This window comes from Thermobia domestica, chromosome 1 (assembly GCF_964235325.1).
Source record: "Thermobia domestica chromosome 1, izTheDome1.hap1.1, whole genome shotgun sequence".
In the NCBI taxonomy this organism is placed as follows: domain Eukaryota; kingdom Metazoa; phylum Arthropoda; class Insecta; order Zygentoma; family Lepismatidae; genus Thermobia; species Thermobia domestica.
In genome coordinates, this window is record NC_137454.1 from 254,072,571 (window position 1) to 254,093,200 (window position 20,630).

Below are 20,630 nucleotides of genomic sequence, written 5' to 3' on the forward strand. Positions count from 1 at the left end.
AATATTTGAACAATTTCGATAATTAATTATTACTCATTTATTTATGTATGTTTCGTACGGAGATTCATTTATAGAAAGTATATTACCTTTACGTAGTTCAGATATCTAACTAAACTACTGGGATAACGAAAAAGTGGGGAAAATTATGGGAAAAACAACTAACTTCATATAGGCACTGAAAAGCAGAAAATAAAAACTTTTTAAAACAAAAACAACCAAATAAAAACGCCTAAAATCAAAAAAATAAACACTGTTTTTTTAGAAAACGCTAAAAGTTAGAAAATTATTAAAAAATGCTAAAAACTAGAAAATAATAATAATAAAGCCCTTAACAGGAAAACCTAATTAATTGTTATTATGCATAAAAGTTTTTTTGAAATTGTGTGAACCAAACATATTAATGCAACTTAAAATTACAATCGAAATAATTTTATATTAGGCGTTAATTTGTTCGGCTTGGAACGACTTCAGAAATGATTATAGATAAGAAAAATATATTCTTTTATGTTTTTAAGAGCTTTATTGTTACTAATTTCTAGTTTTTATTGTTTTTATTGTTTTCTGCCTTTTAGTAGTATTTTTTTTCAAATCTGTTTATATATTTTTTAAAGTCTTTATTTCTGTAATATATTCTGATCTTGCACTTTAACATTTATCATTCTAATAGCCAATTATAATATAAATAATTAGTACGTGGTACTACAAAACAGAATTAAAGCTTTTTCTGGAGAGGGAGAGTGGATATTGGGATATTGCATGGAAAATATGTTATGTAAAGAGTGGCATGGTTATAGATATGTTGGAAACTTTTAAGGAACTCATAGAAAATATGTGCTGATCTGTTAAAGCAATTTCTGCTTCATTGTCATTGCAGGTAGAACCTTTTTCATCTGTATGCACGCACAACAGTGCTGCATATTTGTTTGATGCATTTCGTGATCTGCCTGTGTGCAATATGCATTCTTCTCGGTGTGATAGCGCCGAGAAATGCAGCTGAATTATTAATCATTTTATGAAGATGATAAATTAAATAGAATGTGGGTACTTCGATGCTGTTCAATCTCACGTTCAGATTAGTACCACCTGCTAACTTTAGACCAGATCTGTTGTGAGTATTGTTAAATGCGTTACTCTCTCTCTCTCTCTCTCTCTCTCTCACACACACACACACACATATATACACACCAATAAATATAAATTATATATTCTATATAGCTCAGTGTTGCCACACTTGGTACAATTGTACAAAATTCAGCCCTTTTTATCATTCATCGGCCCGTTTGTACCACGCTGGCATTTTCAGCCCCTTTTGTGAAAAAGTTGGTACAATTCTACCCAATTCAGCACCATTTAACAAATACTTGTCACATTTTCTAAAGCATCAGTAAGATTTTGCTACATCTCACGTTACTTATACTGTGTTGGACACTTAAAAAATGCTGTTGAACATGCATTCTGTGGCGTTGCACCGCTTAACACTAGGAACTTTGTATGGGAAATTCGTAATTCGAACTATACTGGGATAGAAATGACGTTAGATGGGCGCATCTGCACCGCGCATGAAGGAGACGAGGAGAAGGAAACAGTGTGGTGGAAATATTATCTTCAAATCCTTGATATATATATAAGAACCACACAAACACGTTGAATCAAGTGTTGAATATTCTGAAGAAGACCAGCGTGTGCTCAAGTAAGTCTATAATTTGTCATTGCAAAGATTCTACACCAAAAAATATTGGCACGAAAAATACATTGACATAATTTCTGGGTTAGCGGGCTAAGTTGTTTACTAGTGACGCCATACTCACGAATATAAAGATACCCGAACATTTCTGCATTTTATAGATCTATATCGACACGTTGATTTGTACTCTTGGAAGAGACAGGGGGGAGGGATTGTTCTAGAACATTACCTCTTTCAGTTTCATGTTATAGAGCCGTGTATTACCCTGGTATAAAATTCAACCCTTTTTGTTTCAATTTGGTACTATTTTTCAGCCCACTTCAGAACTAGGACTGTGACAACACTTATATAGCCTATAAATGTAATTCATCCTGTGTGAAGAGCGGCTGGTTTTGAATACAGTAAGACTACAAGGAAAGGAAATACCAAACTTTTTAGTTCAAAATGACCACATGACTCGTAATAAAGTTCGCATTTTTCAGTTCTAGTAACATTACATTTGCAAATTCATTAATTTGATTGTTTGCCTCAAAGGGATTGTAATTTAAAGAAAGAAAGAAAGAAAAGAGGATGTTAGTTTGTCAGTGTCAACAATTCTCGCACCATTAGCCACTGGGAACCTTTGTTAGTGCTATTATTGTGCAGTAGGGAGCTCCATCCTCCATGTGTGTCACTTTATATTAAGGTCTAACCACGATCTCTGTACACATATGCTGGTAGCAGCAGCAGGAAATAAACTAAATGTTTTATAAAACTACTGTGAGGGTGACTTAGACAAGAGGGTGGATGATAAGGACGAAATGAAGTGACGTATGTGTTTCCTCAATTTTCATTCTGCTCAATATTCTTTCAAAGAAAACTTTTTTCCTATGTAAGCTGAGTTGTCTTTCCTCTTCTTCTTCTTCTTCTTCTTCTTCTTCTTCTTCTTATTATTATTATTATTATTATTATTATTATTATTATTATTATTATTATTATTATTATTATTATTATTATTATTATAGAAAAGCCTCTTTATACAGGGTGCTTCTAAATAAATATTGCTTTATTTACTTTGAGATCAAGGTTCTCAATATATCAATAGTATAACTGTTGTAGCCCACGGGACTAGAAGTATCCTTCTAATTCGAGACGAGGGAGAAACATGACAATTGTCGTCTCATCTTCAGCATGAAAAAATTCTCGAATCTCGTGGACAACAATAGTTCACCCAAGTTTTAGATCTCGAACACTGTTTTAATGTTACATGATCAAAAGTATGAAAATTATAAATTAATAAAGTGTTGGTTGAAACACGATGAAGAGCATTTATTAACGTTTAAAGACATGGGGGGCACGTTGGCTCAGTGGTAGAGCTCTTACCTCTGGTGCGTGCTGTTCCTGGTTCGGCCAAGTAAATTTATGGTGGACAACATCGTGCTCGTGGGTTTTCTCGAGGTACTCACGTTTCCTTCCACTTTTTCATTCCACTAATTCTTCCATCATCATTAACTTGTTTTAATCATCGTCTCCCTTAACCTAACAGAGTTAATCGTGGAACGTCAAACTCAAAAACTTCAGTTCATTTTTTGTTTAAATACATCCAAGTCATTACACAATACCTTATAGATTCTCAATAATAAATATAGTTTAAATATTCTTATGTCACACCCTTCATAGACCTCTCATAACGAGGAAGGATTCTGGAAACTTCGAGATGAAATTAAGACATTAATCAGGACATAAATTTACAAAAGGAGACGAAGAAAGTTTCTGAGTATATCGAGACGAGACGAGGCGAAAAAGTCTTGTTTCTCGTCTCGTGAACAACACTAATTGCACCAACAGCGTAGGAGTATCGATGCGGGAGGTGGTGCAATAGCTAAACGTAAGATAACCTCGCGCATTCTGTGATAATTTCGTGGTAATTACACAGTTGACGAGTACGAACTTAACCTGACAACGAGACGAGGACAAATTAATTCTCATAGAGAACATCAGTGTAGTTCATGTAGTGGAGGTCTTGAAACGATAAACGATAACTTGATGAATTTTGAAGGAACTAATTCTACAGATTAAGTTATTATTTCTGTAATGCGGAGAGCGAAGAATAATCTGTTTGTTTTCGAGTGAATAGTTTTGTTTCTGGAAGAATTTGTGGGCGGAATTAGTCTAAAAGGTAAGTGAAAGGGCCATTGTTTGAATTCGTATACATTTTATCAATATATTGTCACAGGTTTTCGTTCTCAAATAAATCCATAAGTTAGATGCTTACTTCTTAGTGCTTTCATTCAACAATCAGCATGTAAAGGGAAATTCGCAGTTGCATCATCACTGAAGTGAGAAACAATGCGGGCAATCTATGAATTCAATGCGGAAACTTAAATCTGCAGCAGAGAAAGGAAGACTTCTTCACACGAATCCTACAGAGCCAAGCACTACTGGGAGCCACATAAATCCGTAGAAACAGTAGAGGGACTCAATTTAACAGGCTTAGTAAGTTAGATATTGCCATAATATTTTACATAAATATCAAGTGAACCTTCACCTAACTTCTAGTCAAATCGCAAAACGAAACTTTTATTTCTTCAGTGCTCACACAATAAAACAAACAAGACGGAAACGTATGCTCCAAACGTTGGAAACACGTCACTATTCTAGTGATGGCTAAATTTCCGAATTTCCGGAGCGAAAAAAAAAATTCGACAAAAGAGATATTGCTTGTAGGCATCATCACCAATTGGAAGACATACAATAAATATGCTAGTGAGGAAAAATATAGAATCTTCGTGTTGCTCAGGAGCAACAAGGTCAAATAAAGGGTTAATATTATGAATATAGCCAAGGCTGCTTTACTTTCTCGATTATGTTTTTATAGCGATAGCAGAGCGAATTAATGTAAAACAATTGCTATAATTTTAATCTTTCCAGAAGAGAGCTAGAAATTGTAGAGATATCTAACAGAAGGATGGGTGCAGATCGTGAGGAGCTGAGAGGATATATGTATATATCTTTACTCGATACAACTAAAACATCTGACAACGAAACACCACTCCCCCTCCCAAAGTAGTACAGAACTTTTCGCATCTGAACAAAAGTCTCCATATGGGTAGAATAAAGTTTAATGGACATCTATACTCTCATGTACTGTACGTATGTGGCTCTTCGTTGCACAGTTTGTGCACTACCTGCACTACCGGCTGGACCGAGTGATGGAAGATGGTGACGCGGCGCGAGCTTGACGCGTTCTCCACCCCTTTCTCTCTCTTTCTATGTCAAATATCAAGAAACGCAGATACATTTAGTTTTTTAAAAATGAAACTCCAAATACCAAATTTCATTTTTTAAAACTTAAAGAATTCCGAGATATGCATATCTTGTTTTAATATATAATTTCAACCCCTGTTTAACCCCTTCCACATCAAATCTCCAAAATTTCTTCCTTGGTGATACCTTGCTTTCCAAATCTTATGTACTCAAGCAGTCAGGTCTTCTTTTACGCAAAAAGATAACACTCACTCTATACCAGTGGCGGATCTGCGGGGAAGCAATGGTAACCGGCTTCCTCCTCCAAAGGCTACCCTAAGCTCAGTTTGTTTTGCGAAATATGGACCCACTTTTTTTCTCATGCACAGGGCTCGAAGATTCCTGGGCACTAGGTCACCATGGTGACTGAAAAATATGAATTTGGTGCCTAGATAATTTAGGCTAAAACAAATTGGATTATGTATCAAATTGGATTTGTAGTGTTGTGTCGCTTGGTTTTCGGAACTGGTACCTAAATCAGAAGAAAACTCTTCGAGCACCTTGGATATGTACGGGAGAGTTTGATATAAGCCTTGCTACTCGAATAGAGGTACACTAGATTTCCAAGACATTGTTTTTCAGTTTTCCGTTGCTAAGAAATCCAGCTACGTAGTCTTGTTACATTCTGATTATCTGTAATAGGATAGTTGAACGTATCTCATCTCGCCTAATTAATCTTTTTTTTCTTCTTATTTCGCTTAATCCCATGATGTTCCAGTCGATCTTGCATAGCCCTCTTGCTTCTGATGACAGGTATTTCACATTATACGTAGGAATGGTCAGTTTTAAACATCAAAGTATTCTTAGCACTCTCTGCTTCCTCGTGATTCTGAAAGTTGATTTTCCCATTCACAATTAAACTTAAGAAGAATGAGGACATTGGCTTGTATTGTCATGATTGGTGAAAGAAATTCCTAGGTATTTGAAAAAAAAATCATCGTGCTGGCTATTTCATTTTGGTTTTTGGTTCTAAATAACAAAAGTCATTATTTAAAAAGTATGGATTGTATTTGAAACGATGTTACACATTAGCTTCAATTTTACACAAAAAACAATTCAGTGCCGCCACAAGTCCGCATTTATGGCCCTGCACACCGCCATCGGACTACATTATGTTAAACAGAAGATACATGGTTGAGGACAGAAATATTCTGAACAGATTTAACACAGGAAATAATCGAATAGTTTGGTATAAACTCCACATTTGAAAATCAGAAATCTTATAGAGTGACAGGAACGTATATAGAAAGGAAGATTCTTCAATAGCACCATAACGTATTTCAACTTGGACTGAAAAACTGTTTTGGTGCCCTCGAAGAGGTCATTGTCCTCCGGAGCAATGTCCTGTAAGTGAAACAAAGCAAAGATAGAAAAACAAAGATAACACAGTGCTGCAAGAGAAAATTGAGTTCGACTTAAGAAGCATGAAATGTAGAAAGGCATAAGAAGATAAGTTATTAGACATAGTAAAGTAAATTGACGAAGGACTGAAAAAATCGAAGCATAGCTTTACATAAAACTAGTCTTCGGCTAGATGAAAACTTCGCCTCCAAATCCTCACATTTACTCGGTCTACGGTACCGCACTTCTTATCTCCTTTAATCGAGGAGCAATGTTATTGTAGCAGTTGCAACCCCCACCCCTTTTCTTCCTGCCTTTTTAAATTCCTTCTAAGGGAAACATCAAAAAACGCTAAAACACTTCTTTAATTACTATGTCTCTGCTCTTAAGAGATTTCAAGGTATGGCCGTGTTATTTTAACAATTACAACCTTCACCCTCTTTTCTTCAAGCCATTTTATTCCCTTCTAAGAGAAACATTTAAAAAACCTGAAACATATCTTCAATTATTTTAAATTAAAAGCTTAAATACGCCTAACATTAACAGATTTCGAGATATGGTGATCTTGTTTGAACAGTTGCAGTCCCTACCCTTTTTCTTCCTTTCTAGGGGAATTACACCTAGCAATTTAAGATCAGTTTGTAAATATTGGTTAAAAAAATGAAAGAATGATAAAGTGGGGAGACTCTTCAATATAAGAATTTTAACATTTGACAACTTAGAAAGAATCATAAAACAAAAGTGACAAGAGAACTGGAACAACAGTGTTAAAGCTAGAAGAGTCCATGAACTATTTCCAAACATAAGCAAAGATTAGAGCTAGATGACCTTGATTTTAATAAGCACACTATATAGTTTTTGATGGGACATGGACCATTTCGGACAACACTTAAGAAAATTGGCCTACTTAATTCCGAGAAATGAGATTACAGCTAAATCCAAGATCCAGATCACTTAGTCTTTTATTGCCAGGACATGATTTTAACAGAAGAGGATCAGAAAATAAGATTTAATTTTCGACATATCAAAGAACAACATGGAACATTAGAACTAGTATACAATATAAATTATAGAAATAAACTAAATAAAATTTATTAGATTAATCGAGTGCCAATAAGCTTGGACTCAGCGAGAAGCAGATCTAAATGGAAAATGTATGCCGCGCAACAACTAAAAGTGGAACATTAATAGATTTACTAATTTTGTATACTCAAGTTAATAAATAAGTCTGAAGTGATAAGTGTTGTGTTAGTGAATAGTATGTGTGTTAAATACAAAATTCTTCAAACAAAGATTCAAATAAATTTAAATATATGTGTGCGGAGGACCCCTAAAATATAAAATACAGGATCAATACAAATAATAATGGAAGGCCAATGAATATACGTGAAACTTATGTTCGGAAAAATACGGAGGACCGTTTAATGAAAGATTCTGTCAGGTTATTAGAAATAATTTTAAAATAGTGAACACAGGAAAAGTATAGCGAAGGAGCACATAGGAGAAAGCCATTATAGAACTCATGTTAGATTTCTTTTATCAATTGAGAAATTATTTTTAAAATATAACATAGTTGTTCTAAAGAAGTTGAGAAGTTTTGTGTTAATGTGTAGTGTGTGTGTTGTGTTTGTATGTAAACGGCGTGACAAACATCTTAGCATTTGAAGGCAGCGCTCCAAGTTCCCTTTAAATGCTGCTAGCAAATGAGAGGACAGCGGTATTGCCACGTTTATATTGTACACATCCACGTCTATCCCTGCCACTTGATCGCGCTGTAGTTTGTCTACTTAGCTATAGCCACACCAATTTACCACTTGGCAATGTCGCGCCAGAGCTTGCGTTTTATTCGTTTAGCTGAAATACTAAGATGTTTGTCACAGGCTTTAGTTATGTATGTTGTGCTTGTAATTAAATTGTATAAAATTCAAGGCAGATTCTGTCAGGTTATTAGAAATATCTCAAATCTTAAAGTGGAGAAGCACAGGAGAGAAAGTAGCCAATATTATACAGAGAAAAATCAGGTGAAAATTGAGGTAAATTTCAGAAATATGAATACAGGTTGAAACCAAGTGATACCAATAATGTCAATAAAACAAAGTTTATGAGGAAAAATATCAAAAACTGCAGAAACACGCCTTTATTAGATGAAAAGTCAAAGCACAAACTTTCATGCCTCTAACCTCGAAATATGGTCATCAAATAATATCAATTATAACCCTACTTTTTCTTTCTCGACTTTTTATTACCTTTTAGAGGAAGTATCAAAAAACGGTAAAACGTGTCTAATTATTTTAAATGAGAAGTCCAAATATCGAATTTCATATTTTTAAACTTAAGAGATTTTGAGATATGAACAGCTTATTATAATAATTGAAATTCCTACGCATTTTTCCTTCTCACACTTTTTCTTCCCTTCTAGTTCAAACATCAAAAAACGCTGAAATACGTATCTAATTATTTTAAATTAGATGTCCATTAACCAAATTTGGTCTTTAACCTTCAAGATTCCGAGATATGGCAATTTTGATATCATAATTGCCACTGCTCTTTACCTCTTCCCTGTTATTTCCGAAAATCTTTCCTTTAACGTTACCTTACATCACAAATCCTATACCCTGTCCATCTGTGTAGCAAGAAGGAAATGGATGGACTTGGTGAAAAAAAATGACTTCAGGGAGAAAGATCTTACACGAAAAGCATTACGGAACAGGGCTTTATAAAGAAGACTTATCAGAAACGTCGTCCCCACGTAAGTGGGATAAGACATAGGAAAAGAAATATAATAATTTACTTTCAAAAGTAGGAATGAAGAAAATCTCGTGATCGAAATTCAACTGATTTACAAGAAGTGATTTTTGATTGCCCTCCGTTATGGGTTGAAGTCTAGAGAATACACCGTTCGACGCATCAACTCTATGTATGACCTATGGAACCCGAAAATTAAATGCAATTCTGCATTCACAAAATCTCTTCCTTGACTTCTGTTCTTAGCCACATATCAAGACCATATCTCGTATATATATATATATATATATATATATATATATATATACAGGAGCGGATCCAAGATATAATCAACGAAGGGGCTAAACCATATTTTGCCGTTTTATCCAGTGTAAAGCAGGATTGAAGCCCATTTTATCCAGTGTATACCTGAGCGTCAAGGAGGGGCTATAGCCCCTCTTGGATCCGCCAGTATATATATATATATATATATATATATATATATATATATATATATATATATAGTGAGATCTGGCTTATCATCTAGACTAATAGACTGCAGCCTGAGGCGGTATATTTACCTTCCTCTTCTCCTCCTTATATATTAGAAAATAAATTAATTTATTGTATTAGAAATTTACATTGTGAGTATTTCTGTATTGCAGTTTATACAGGGTATATAAAGAGTCTGAGATCATAGGCCAACTCCGTTATGAGTAACTATAAGAGAATATAGAAATAGGAAAGTTGGAAAAATGTGGTTTTTAATCCTTTTTTTTTTTTTTTTTTTTTTTTTTTTTTTGCAATCGCACCATCAGTATAGGTTTCACACTTGTAAGGCGAGTAATATTAAATGAAAGGCAACGTTGCCAGTTCAGCAGGGTATTCGCTTGTGCCTTTACCATGCCACCTTATTAGAAAACTGTTTCGATGAGTTCTAGGTTCTCTAACACAACGATGTGAACATTCCAGGTGTAATTTTTGGGTGCTGTTCCGTTCCGTTTGAACAGCCTGGTGAACTGGAATGTTCCTTCTTCACTTAATATGGAATTCCTTGCCTGTTTGGAGCCCAAAAAGATGGAGCAACTGAAAAAATTCCACCATTTTAGATTGAAAACCACCTATTTCTAACTTAAGCTGTTTCCATTTTTTCATATCTTTAATTATGTATAACGGAGTTGACCTATGTGTCTGGAGTTTTGATACACCCGGTACACAGAGAAAAATCCGTTCTCCGGACAGCGGTATATTGTACAAATATACGGTATCCTCGTGCTTACTATAGAAATCTGTACGGAGCATACGTTATCCGTATGCTACATAGGCACTGCCCTTAGATGTTACATCACGCCGTTGCAAGATGTCTGACATCTAACAGTTTTCCGGATATCACATGCATATACTTATGTTACCTTCATCAGCTATATGTTATATACGTCCATTTGTATGTGAGATCCTGACAGCCTACATTGTTTCATACGGAAAGTACGTATGGATGCAACACTTGTACAGAAAGTATTATAAAACATGTGTTTTCAGTTATACGTCTCCTGTACGTTAAGTCCAAAAACTACAGGAATTACGCATGTAACCTATCTTTTTAAGTACGCCACCTACAATTTTTTTTCTCAGTGTACTTTCGGCTGCTCTTGCCGTATAAACATGTTTTGAATAATGTGGCTTAGTGTAGGCGCGGCTAAGCGCTGGATCCATTATCAACGACAATTGACCATCATGTAACGTTCAGCAAAGTGTAATGTAAATCAATCAAAATGTAAAATTTTCTTTATGTGTTAAAAGATAAGGGGCAACAACGACAAGAGCACCTTCAAATTTGATAAGTAAAAATATAGTAGAAATTTATTTTTGGGGGGTGGAAGGGGCCGTTTCCGGAAGAAGTAGGGCGCACGTATGTGTTGATTCTGTCCTATATGAGAATCTTTAGTGAGTTTTCGAAATTTTCCCACTACATCTAATGTTAAGGATATTTACTGAGAGGATTTAAATTTGGAAACTGAAGTATTCTAGGGAAAGAATCAATAGATTTTGAAAAATAAATTTAAATCTCCAGCTTGACGTACCACGAATATGCCCTTCAGGCTAAGGGAGACTACGATTAACGCAAATGAATGATAATGGAACTATTGGTGGAATGAGAAAGTGGGAGGAAACTGTAGTACCCCGAGAAAACCCACGGTCACAATGTTGTCCACAACAAACCTACTTGGCCGAGGATCGAACCAAGGACCCCACGGACCAGAGGTAAGCGCTCTACCACTGAGCCACCGTGCACCTCACAACAGATTTTGTCCATAATGAAATTAATGTTTAATGAAAATGCTAACAATACGACATACAAGTCATTTCTCTTGGAAACATGCAGAAGGGGTAGTTTTCTGGTGAGGTGATTTTCGTTCTTAGGATTTTCTCGAGAATAGCTCAAGGGAACTTGTTCATATTTCATAAATTAATATCTCACAAAATTCCAGAAACAGTAGTTTACTGGAGGAAATGACTTTAGCTCGGATAGTTTCTAAGAACGACTGAGAAAATTTTGTTCTTATTTCATAAATAAATGTTTAATTAACAACCGTACAATTTGATATTTGTTTTTCTGAGAAAATTCCAGAACTTACAATGTACGATAAGGGTTGGTCTTGTTCAAACAATTTTCTGGAAAACAACACTAATAATTTTCTTCTTATTCCAGGGATTAGTACTTTATAAAATGACAATTATTTTCCCTCAAATAAACCTTAAAGGTATTTTACTAGGTGAGCACATTTTTTATAAATATACTTTTAAAAAGCGTCTACAACGACTTTTTTTTCATGTTTGATTGTATATTTCATTAACAACCGTTATATCAGATGCATTCCACTTTTATACGATCAGAAAGGGTAGTTTACAAGATATGAGTTTCGCTCACCAGACTATTTTCTCCTAAACGGGTATAATGATTTTATTCTTATTTCATAAATAAAATAGTTCATTACTAATCCTATATTATAGGGCTAGCACACACTATTTATTTGCAGAAAATTCAGGCACTCTGGCTTATTGATCGAATAAATACAGGGTTTGTCCGGAAAGTAATAGGACTGAGTCGATTTAAAAAAAAATATTGAGCCAATCGTTACAATTCTTTAAAAACTTTTAAAATAGGCTCCTTCTGCGTCGATGTAGCGCTGCCAGCGCGATTTGCAAGCATTGAAGGCGTCACGGAAGTCATTCTCCGGAATAGCCTTGAGAGCCGCGGTGCAAGCTGCTTGGATCCCCTCTGTCGTCTCAAAATGCTTGCCTTTCATCGGGCGTTTCAGGCGAGGAAACAAAAAGAAGTCCGGGGGGCCACATCAGGGCTGTAGGGCGGCTGCGGAAGCGTTGGGATGCCGGCCTTGGTCAGGTAGCTGTTCACAAGAAAGGCGGTGTGAGCCGGGGCGTTGTCGTGGTGCAGCTTCCAGTCGGCTCCGATGTCTGGTCGGACCCGATTGACCCTTCGTTTGAGTCTCTTGAGCACTTCCACGTAAAATTTGGCATTGACGATTTGTTCAGGAGGAACAAATTCATGGTGGACGATGCCTTTGATGTCAAAAAAGACAATGAGCATCGTTTTCACTTTAGATTTGCTCATTCTTCCCTTTTTTGGGCGAGGAGACGCCGGCGTGTGCCACTCGGAAGATTGCCTCTTTGTCTCGGGATCATACTCAAAGATCCATGATTCGTCACCTGTGATTACGTTTATTCAAAAATTGGGGGTCACTCTCGCACATGTTCAAATTTTCTTGGCACAAGTCCACTCGCCGCAATTTCTGGTCGTCAGTGAGCACTTTTGGGACAATCTTCGCGCACACCTTGCGCATGTTCAAATGCTCCGTCACAATTTCATGAACCACAGTTTTTGGTAAATTTAACATCTGGGCAATTAAACGAATACTTAGTCGACGGTCTGAGTTCAAAACTTCGCGCACACGAGTCACATTGTCGGTGTTTGTCGAAGTCGAAGGTCTTCCAGCACGGTCTTCATCGGCGACCTCTTCCCGGCCCTCCGAAAAGGTCTTGTGCCACCGAAACACACCACTTCTTGCTAAAGCATCATCTGGGTAAGCCTGCTTGATCATATCAAACGTCTCTGTCGCAGATTTACCGAGTTTAACACAGAATTTAATCGCGATCTCTGCTCTAACGAACGCTGCATTTTCGGCTTGCACCACTCACAGAAGCACGTCGCGCGAAAAAGCCTGTCCTGACTCTCCGTGTGCTCGGAGACAACTGACCAGCCGCTCGTTCGTTAGCTAAGAACGCCCTCTACCGGATCCAGTCGGTGCGCGCACGCTCCGAAGTACAGTCATGGCGGAATAAAATCAGTCCTATTACTTCCCGGACAAGCCCTGTATTCTTTGGACAAAGTTCTTTGAATATTAATGAGAATTTTAGTGGTAATTCTCATACGAATATATCAGCAATGGCGTGACTCATGATTCGATTGATAGAATGGGAGCAAGAAATTTTTGAAAAAGTATCTCATTTTATTATTGGTCTTGTAACTACCACAGATGTTTTCTTTCACCCTGTTCCGGGTTCACTTCCTGGTAAGTATCGTACCGAGGCCATCTCAGATCTAGATTGACACGGACATTTGTAAATCGTGACGAGAGAAACTCAAATACTGAATCTTACTAGAGGCGATATCGAGACAGACATTTGTAATTCGAGACGATATAGTCCAGTCTTGAAAGTCTCGCTCTCGTTAAAAATATTAGCAAAAAGTGACCGAAATAATCTTTACTGAAAATCCGTGCACCATGGTGGGACAAATTCCGGTGGGTGCCTTGGTCATGGGCATATACAGGGGAAAAAGGGGGAAAATGACACCAATGATCACGTAGTATATCGAAAGTGTTTTGAACAGTATACAATTTTGAGTTGGGATTCAATAAATTTTGTTCTCTTTCCAATCATTTTAATTACTCAAAGAGAATGTTACTAACATATTCCGAAGCGTAATTTTGTAAAGCAAACACATGAATTTTCAACCTCCCAACAATATTTTCTCACAGACACTTCAAAAAAAAAAAAAAAAACTAGTTTTAGACATAGTAGGACACTTTACACATTACCAACACTCTTTGAACACCTCCAGATTACACATATTCATCCCTTTTAGATACTGTATTTTCCAAGTATGTCCCAGATGTATTTGCAAAATGTGTCATCCCTTTGTTTTCGAACTGTTTGCCGAGAAGAAATGTTTTAAATATATCATACTAGATACTGTTTTTAGAGAAGTGACGACGCTTTTGGACACGTGAAGCACACTTTATAAACACTATTTCATCAATTTCCCCTCAAAATCTGTACTAAAAGTGTTTCAATGGTGTTTTAGTTTTTACAGTTCAGCCTAGGAATTACCCAGGGTACCCAGCCAGGGAATTACCCACCCTAGGAATAGGTTAAAAATACTTGTTTTACTAGAACCACTCGCTTAAGTAGAGAAACAAACTTTCCTTTAAAATCCCTTTCAGCCTAACGGGCATAACCATGAGACGTTAAACAATAAAAAGAAGTTAAAATTAAATTTTTAGATTGGAGAAAAGTAGGAGCAGATATTTCGGATGAAAAAAAGTAAGATCATGGAAGGAGAAAGAATATCAAATTAAACCAGAGATTTGCTAAGAGCTATGAACCAGCACTTTACATTTAAAATGTGTAGTGAAGGATATATTAATCCAGTATTTCAGTATTTCTTAAGAAATTTTTTTTTACTAAACCGCAAAAAGCAAACTTTATCTTTGAATCTTCTTTTATCCCTACGCGTACTGTAGTTTGAGATAGCTGTACAATCCCGGCATTTATTGTGAAATTACGTATTTTGTGTTGTGAAAATCCTCAGTGCTACCTAGGATCTACTTCATGGAAACATATAAGCTTACACCATTACAATTTATATTAATTTAAAAAAAAAGTCAAACAAGTGTATTGCAATGTCGTAACGTTCAGTAAATTTGTCGTTGGTCAAAAAAGATTGAGATATAATCTATAATTGAAAATTATTTTCGTTTAATTTCAAAGACAGTGGCGGATCCAGGATCCCTTCCCTGGATCGCCCCTCCCCTGGATCCGCCCCCGTTCAAAGAGGAACTTCATTTATACCAAATTAAACAATAATAAAAGCAATTAAAATATAATTTTAATAGTTCATTGTTAAACAAAGTTTTTCCACATACATGAAATAAGGAAACATGTTTTCATGTTTGATATTTTATTGCCCGTCTTTAATTCAGTAGTTCAGACCAGATACATGAAAATAGAAGGCATACGTACGCTCTCCATTTGGTCAGTCCCAAGGGCAGTCTGACTTCTATTACCTCGGTATGACAGGAACTGATGTGCATTAAGATAATGTGTGTGATTTTCTGTGATGAACACATCAGTCAAAGAAGAATTTAATAGATAATAAATGAGAAATTTTATAAATTTCGGTCCGATTAAGTACACTACCCTACTGCTGTCAATTGTGTCATCTCGTATGTAAGATTAAATAACACTGATTCGACAGAAAATGCACAAAAATAGTATTGAAATGACAGTTGATTGGATAGAGCTTAATTGTATAGCCAATAATGAGACTATACGTGACAAGATTTATTGCTGAGAGTGGAATGTGAATCATTAGTTGCGTTTCATCGAAGGTTTGATACACCCACTGAGGACTGGACTCGCGAACACACACACATAAAGCAGGAGCGTTAGCCATATAGCTATGAAGGGTACGTGACCTACAGTAACTTTCCAATCAAGAATGAAGTGGAAAAAATAAATACTGGAAACAACAGGCTGTAAGATTATACCACTTACAAACTTTTAATTTGCAGACATTTTGTTCGACTTATGGAGACAAAAGCGAGACCTCGCCCTCGAGACCGAGATCGAGACAAGAATCTGTTGATCGAGACGAGTCCCAGAACGAGACAGCGATTTTCAACTCAATCTTGAGCTAGCTCTAGATAGTTATTTCTCAATCGAGACGAGACCAGATTGTATGAAATATCGTCTCGTCCCGATACTATCTCTACTTCCTAGTGAGAATGCATTAAACGAAAACGTAGATCAGATTCCATTGCCAAAGATTGGCTAGGCAGTTGTGGAATTGTAATCTATTGTTTTGAATCAAATCTTTGCACTGTTCCAGAGATAATGTTTTAAATTCTATTTTTGTGCTGTTATGAAATTGTGTTTACAAATAATGTTACATTCTATTTCATTTTTAACAACAAACTACAGTTTACTATTAAATAGCACAAATGGATAGAATTGTACTTCTGTTAAGTAATGTAATACTACTTATTATAGCGTGTAAATTAGACATATGAAGACACCTAATCGACGCTTATCGGATATTGAAAATAGAGATAATTTTCTTCACCTTCCGTTGTAACCGCTTATTTATGAATTTACTTTTAAGAATATTTTAACAAAATTCTTTATTCAGAAGACCATCATGATGGCAAGTTTCATAAATATAGCTCTCTCACGTAGAATGTTGAACCATTTTGAGCATTAAAAAATGACGGTGTTTATATTAATAATGTTACAAATTGTGTCTTCAGAATAGTCTCTGCAAGTAAAATAAAATATGCAAAAGTAATGAACGTTAATTATTGGTTATAGACTAACAGAAATCCCTGTTCTTCGTAGTGGAATAGTAACATTTGAAATACTGACTGGAAACTAATTTAAAAACACCAAGTAGAATTCACGGATCTGAACCAAAGTTAATACAGAAAAAAAGTGATAGGCGGTAGTCAACTTAACTTGTGCCGTGGGACGTACCAAACCTTATACAGGTTGTTCAGGAAACAGACCTCACCTTAAAATCAAACGAAACTGTTTTCAATACAGAATAGGATGCAAGGAGAAAGTCTGTACAAGTTCCAATTTTCCTTGTTAATGACGAACCATCTTTCCTCTCTCTTAGGGGGAAATTTCGCAATAGCCCGTCTTATCCATAGAATAGGATACAAGAAGAGCATTTATACATAATTTAGAAACTTTTTACATTAAACTATTTCAGGAAATGACGAAAGCCGTTCAACCATCTTTTCTAGTTAGTGATCATATTTTATAAAACCCTGTCATATCCACAGAATATGACCCAAGGAGAATACTCGTATTTGCTCAAAATGTCGATCTTCTCTTTCGGAGTTCTAGTTAATGGCAAAAAATAAGTTAACCATTTTTTCTCTCACTTAGGGGTAATATTAACAAAACCGCTTCTTTTCACAGAATGGAATTCAATGACAACACTTGTACACTCATGTCCAAAATTATTGTCGCATATCTATAACTGTCTTCTTGAAAGAATATAATTTGATAATGATTTTGCAGGGTACTTTTAATACTGATACTATGTGTATATCGGGAAATGTATATTTGTGGTAAATTTCATATTAAAATAATTATAAATACGAAAATTAGAATGAGTAAAACAAAATGTTGCTAAATAGACAAGAAAGTTTTATTTTCGTTTTATTGTTCTTATTTTCTTCTCTTTTGACATGAAATTTGCCACACACATGTCTTTGCCGATTATACACATAATAACATTATAAGAAATACCGGGCGAATTCGTTATCAAATTATATTCGTAGAACAACATATTTATAGACATGCGACAATAATTTTGGACATGAGTGTACATAGTTTCATGTTCCTACATTCAGAAATCTTGAAGACCTGCTAAAACAAATTTTGCAAAATTCCTGAACAACAGATTAATAAGAAATTATGAATTCACAAGCGTTATCAATGTCCACATATTATTATTATTATTATTATTATTATTATTAGTAGTAGTAGTAGTAGTAGTAGTAGTAGTAATAAATAATAATAATAATAATAATAATAATAATAGGGCCTAATAGTAACTTTTCAATACAGGTTTCTCATAGATCTACTCTATCTGATTCGAATCTAGCTCTGATCTATATAGTTTTATAGTTTTATTGTTCGTATTACTAGCATAGGAGCGTAGCGTGGAGAAATTCCCAGTTTCTAGTGTGTTTAGAGTACATAAGTTATAAAAACAAACATGAAATAAAATTAAAATACAAAATAATAAACACACATTTTTTATTTATTTTTTAAAATTACAAAGTTTAAAATGAATATCTTCTGTATAAAAAAACATTACATTTATAAAATCAATTGAGATTGCATTACTCAGATTACTTTTGATTCAAATTCGAAACAACAGAACAAGTAGATCCTAACGGTTGTAGAACTCCAATATAAGGAAGATCTTCACTTCCATCTTGAATTCTGAGAATGGTTCAAAGGCACCAAAACGGTATCCGATACTCCATAAATTTACATACCCTAAAATAGATATATTTAATAGAATGAAACCGGATTGGACGGAAAATCTCCATATTTGGCTGCCGCAAAAATGTTCATACGTAAAACCGGTAAAACCTGCTTTCAAACACAAAACAAACGTGATCACAGCTAAACGACAAATTTAGTAAATACATTAACGTCAGTTTTTTTTTTTTTTTTAAGTTTTTCGTACAAAATTTGTTTGTAATCGAAACAAATGTGTGGAACATCTATGAAAAATTCATACAAAATATTTTTTTTAAAAATAAAATACAGAAAAAAGAAACTTACTTCTCAACTGTACGTGTATAACTTTCCGCCGTACTTCTTAGGTCTCTACATAATTTGCTTCTTTTAACTTGTTCCATCGTTTTGGATAAAACATACAATACACAAAAATAATATATCGTCTAAAATATTTACGGTATACAGTTCTGAAGATATATTCTTGTATACAAAGAATCATCATAAACAAGTGAACATGTATAAAAGTAATGATCGCTTTTTTAATCTTCCATGCATTTGTCTATAGAGAAATAGTGCTCTCCTCTTGAATGTCAGCAATCTAGATGAAGCTGTCAGGTCGTTTTTCAATCCATGCTTTGACTCCAGGTAGGCTTTGAATTTTGTTCTTCAGCTCCTTCAAATTAGGATATTTGTCAAGAATGTCCTTTCCACAGTAAGATTCAAACAGTTCGAGAATTCCAGCAAAGTAGAAGTCAGCCCAAGAAAGCTGAAAAGAAAACATATTGATGCAGAACACAAAAACATTATCTAAATAGTAATTATAAAGCTCTATTGTTTGAGTTCACATACAGTTAGAGGTAGTGGCGGCTTGTGCTAGGGAATTTTAGGTGGTGCACAATAGATGACCTCTCGTTTTTCATTATTATTATTACTATTATAAATAATAATAGTTTAATAATAATAATAATAATAATAATAATAATAATAATAATAATAATAATAATAATAATAATAATAATAATAGCAGTGGCGTATTTATGATTTTGTTTCGGGGGCTTTGCTAACTCGAAGGGGGAGCTTTGCCTGAAAATGTGAAAATTCTGCAAGATATTTAATATACTTTACTATAGTAAGTAAGATTTCGGGAAGGGGGGAGCTTAAGCCTGGAAGCCCCCTAAATACGCCACTGATAATATAAATAATAATAGCGATTACTTCATGGCATGCTTCAAGCATGCAACGGAGAAGCTCATTTTGTATAATTTTTGACGTACTCTTGAAAATTATTGTGCTTTCTAAATGACTCTTGAGAGCGCTGTCAAGTTCTGCACTGGAATTAATCTACGAAAAACGCCTTGATTTGAAGAATAGTGTTTTTCATCATGTCCTCTTAAAGCGAATTCGAAGGTGCCACGAAACCAAATGCAATTGATGATTGTATTGAGCACGTGCCTGTTTTGCGTCACTTTTTGATTGGGGGCGCGGTGGCTCAGTGGTAGAGCGTTCACGTCCGGTTCGATCACGGCTCGCGCCATGTGGACTTTGTGGTGGACAAACACCGTGCTCGTGGGTTTTCTCGGGGTTCTCCCGTTTCCTCCCACTTTCTTCATTCCACCATTTCACTCATCTCTAATCATCACCGTCTCCTTTAGCCTAACCGGCATAACCATGGGACGTAAAATTTAAAGATTTCATTTCATTTCATTTTCACTTTTTGATTGTAATTCTCAATGGATCGCCTATTACCAGCATTTAGTTGAGCAGCAATATTCACGTTCCCCAACACAGTGAGATCAGAACGTGTCTTATATGACCTGACTTTTTTTTTCTTGTCGTGCAGATGCTGGATATCCGCTTTTTTTTTTTACTCCATGCATCTTCCTCCGCCCCGAACAACAAACAGGGAAAACAAGACAAAGCATTTTTAATTTCACATTCGCATAACCACTTATGCTGTTCGTACAAGTTGAGATTAAATTTCCTTGTAAATGTTCGTTTCTGACTTCTAATTACTTGCGTTATATTGAGAGTCGGAATTGGTCTTCCGATGTCTTTCACAAGTAGGTTTGCTTCTGAAGTTCTTTTCGAAAACGGGTAATTCAACAGAGACGTTACAGAATTCATTGCTACTGCATTGCTAGTTCACGTATATCAGGGACAGACACGTAATTATGCAATTACAGCAACAATATTCCAATGAACATCAAAGACCGGCACACACACACACACACACACACACACACACACAAACATA

The 20,630-nt window shown here is 35.3% G+C and overlaps 1 protein-coding gene across 2 annotated transcripts in view; it reads right to left on the minus strand.

The window, feature by feature from the left end:
• Positions 1-18,146: 18,146 nt before the first annotated feature.
• LOC145660452 (glutathione S-transferase-like) overlaps positions 18,147-20,630 on the minus strand; it is a 59,699-nt gene continuing 57,215 nt past the window's right edge. For both annotated transcript variants that reach the window (XM_081725502.1, XM_081725493.1), the window contains exon 5: positions 18,147-19,142. In XM_081725502.1, the coding sequence (XP_081581628.1) occupies positions 18,975-19,142 (168 nt within the window). In that variant the 3' untranslated portion in view covers positions 18,147-18,974. The remainder of the gene's footprint in view (positions 19,143-20,630) is intronic.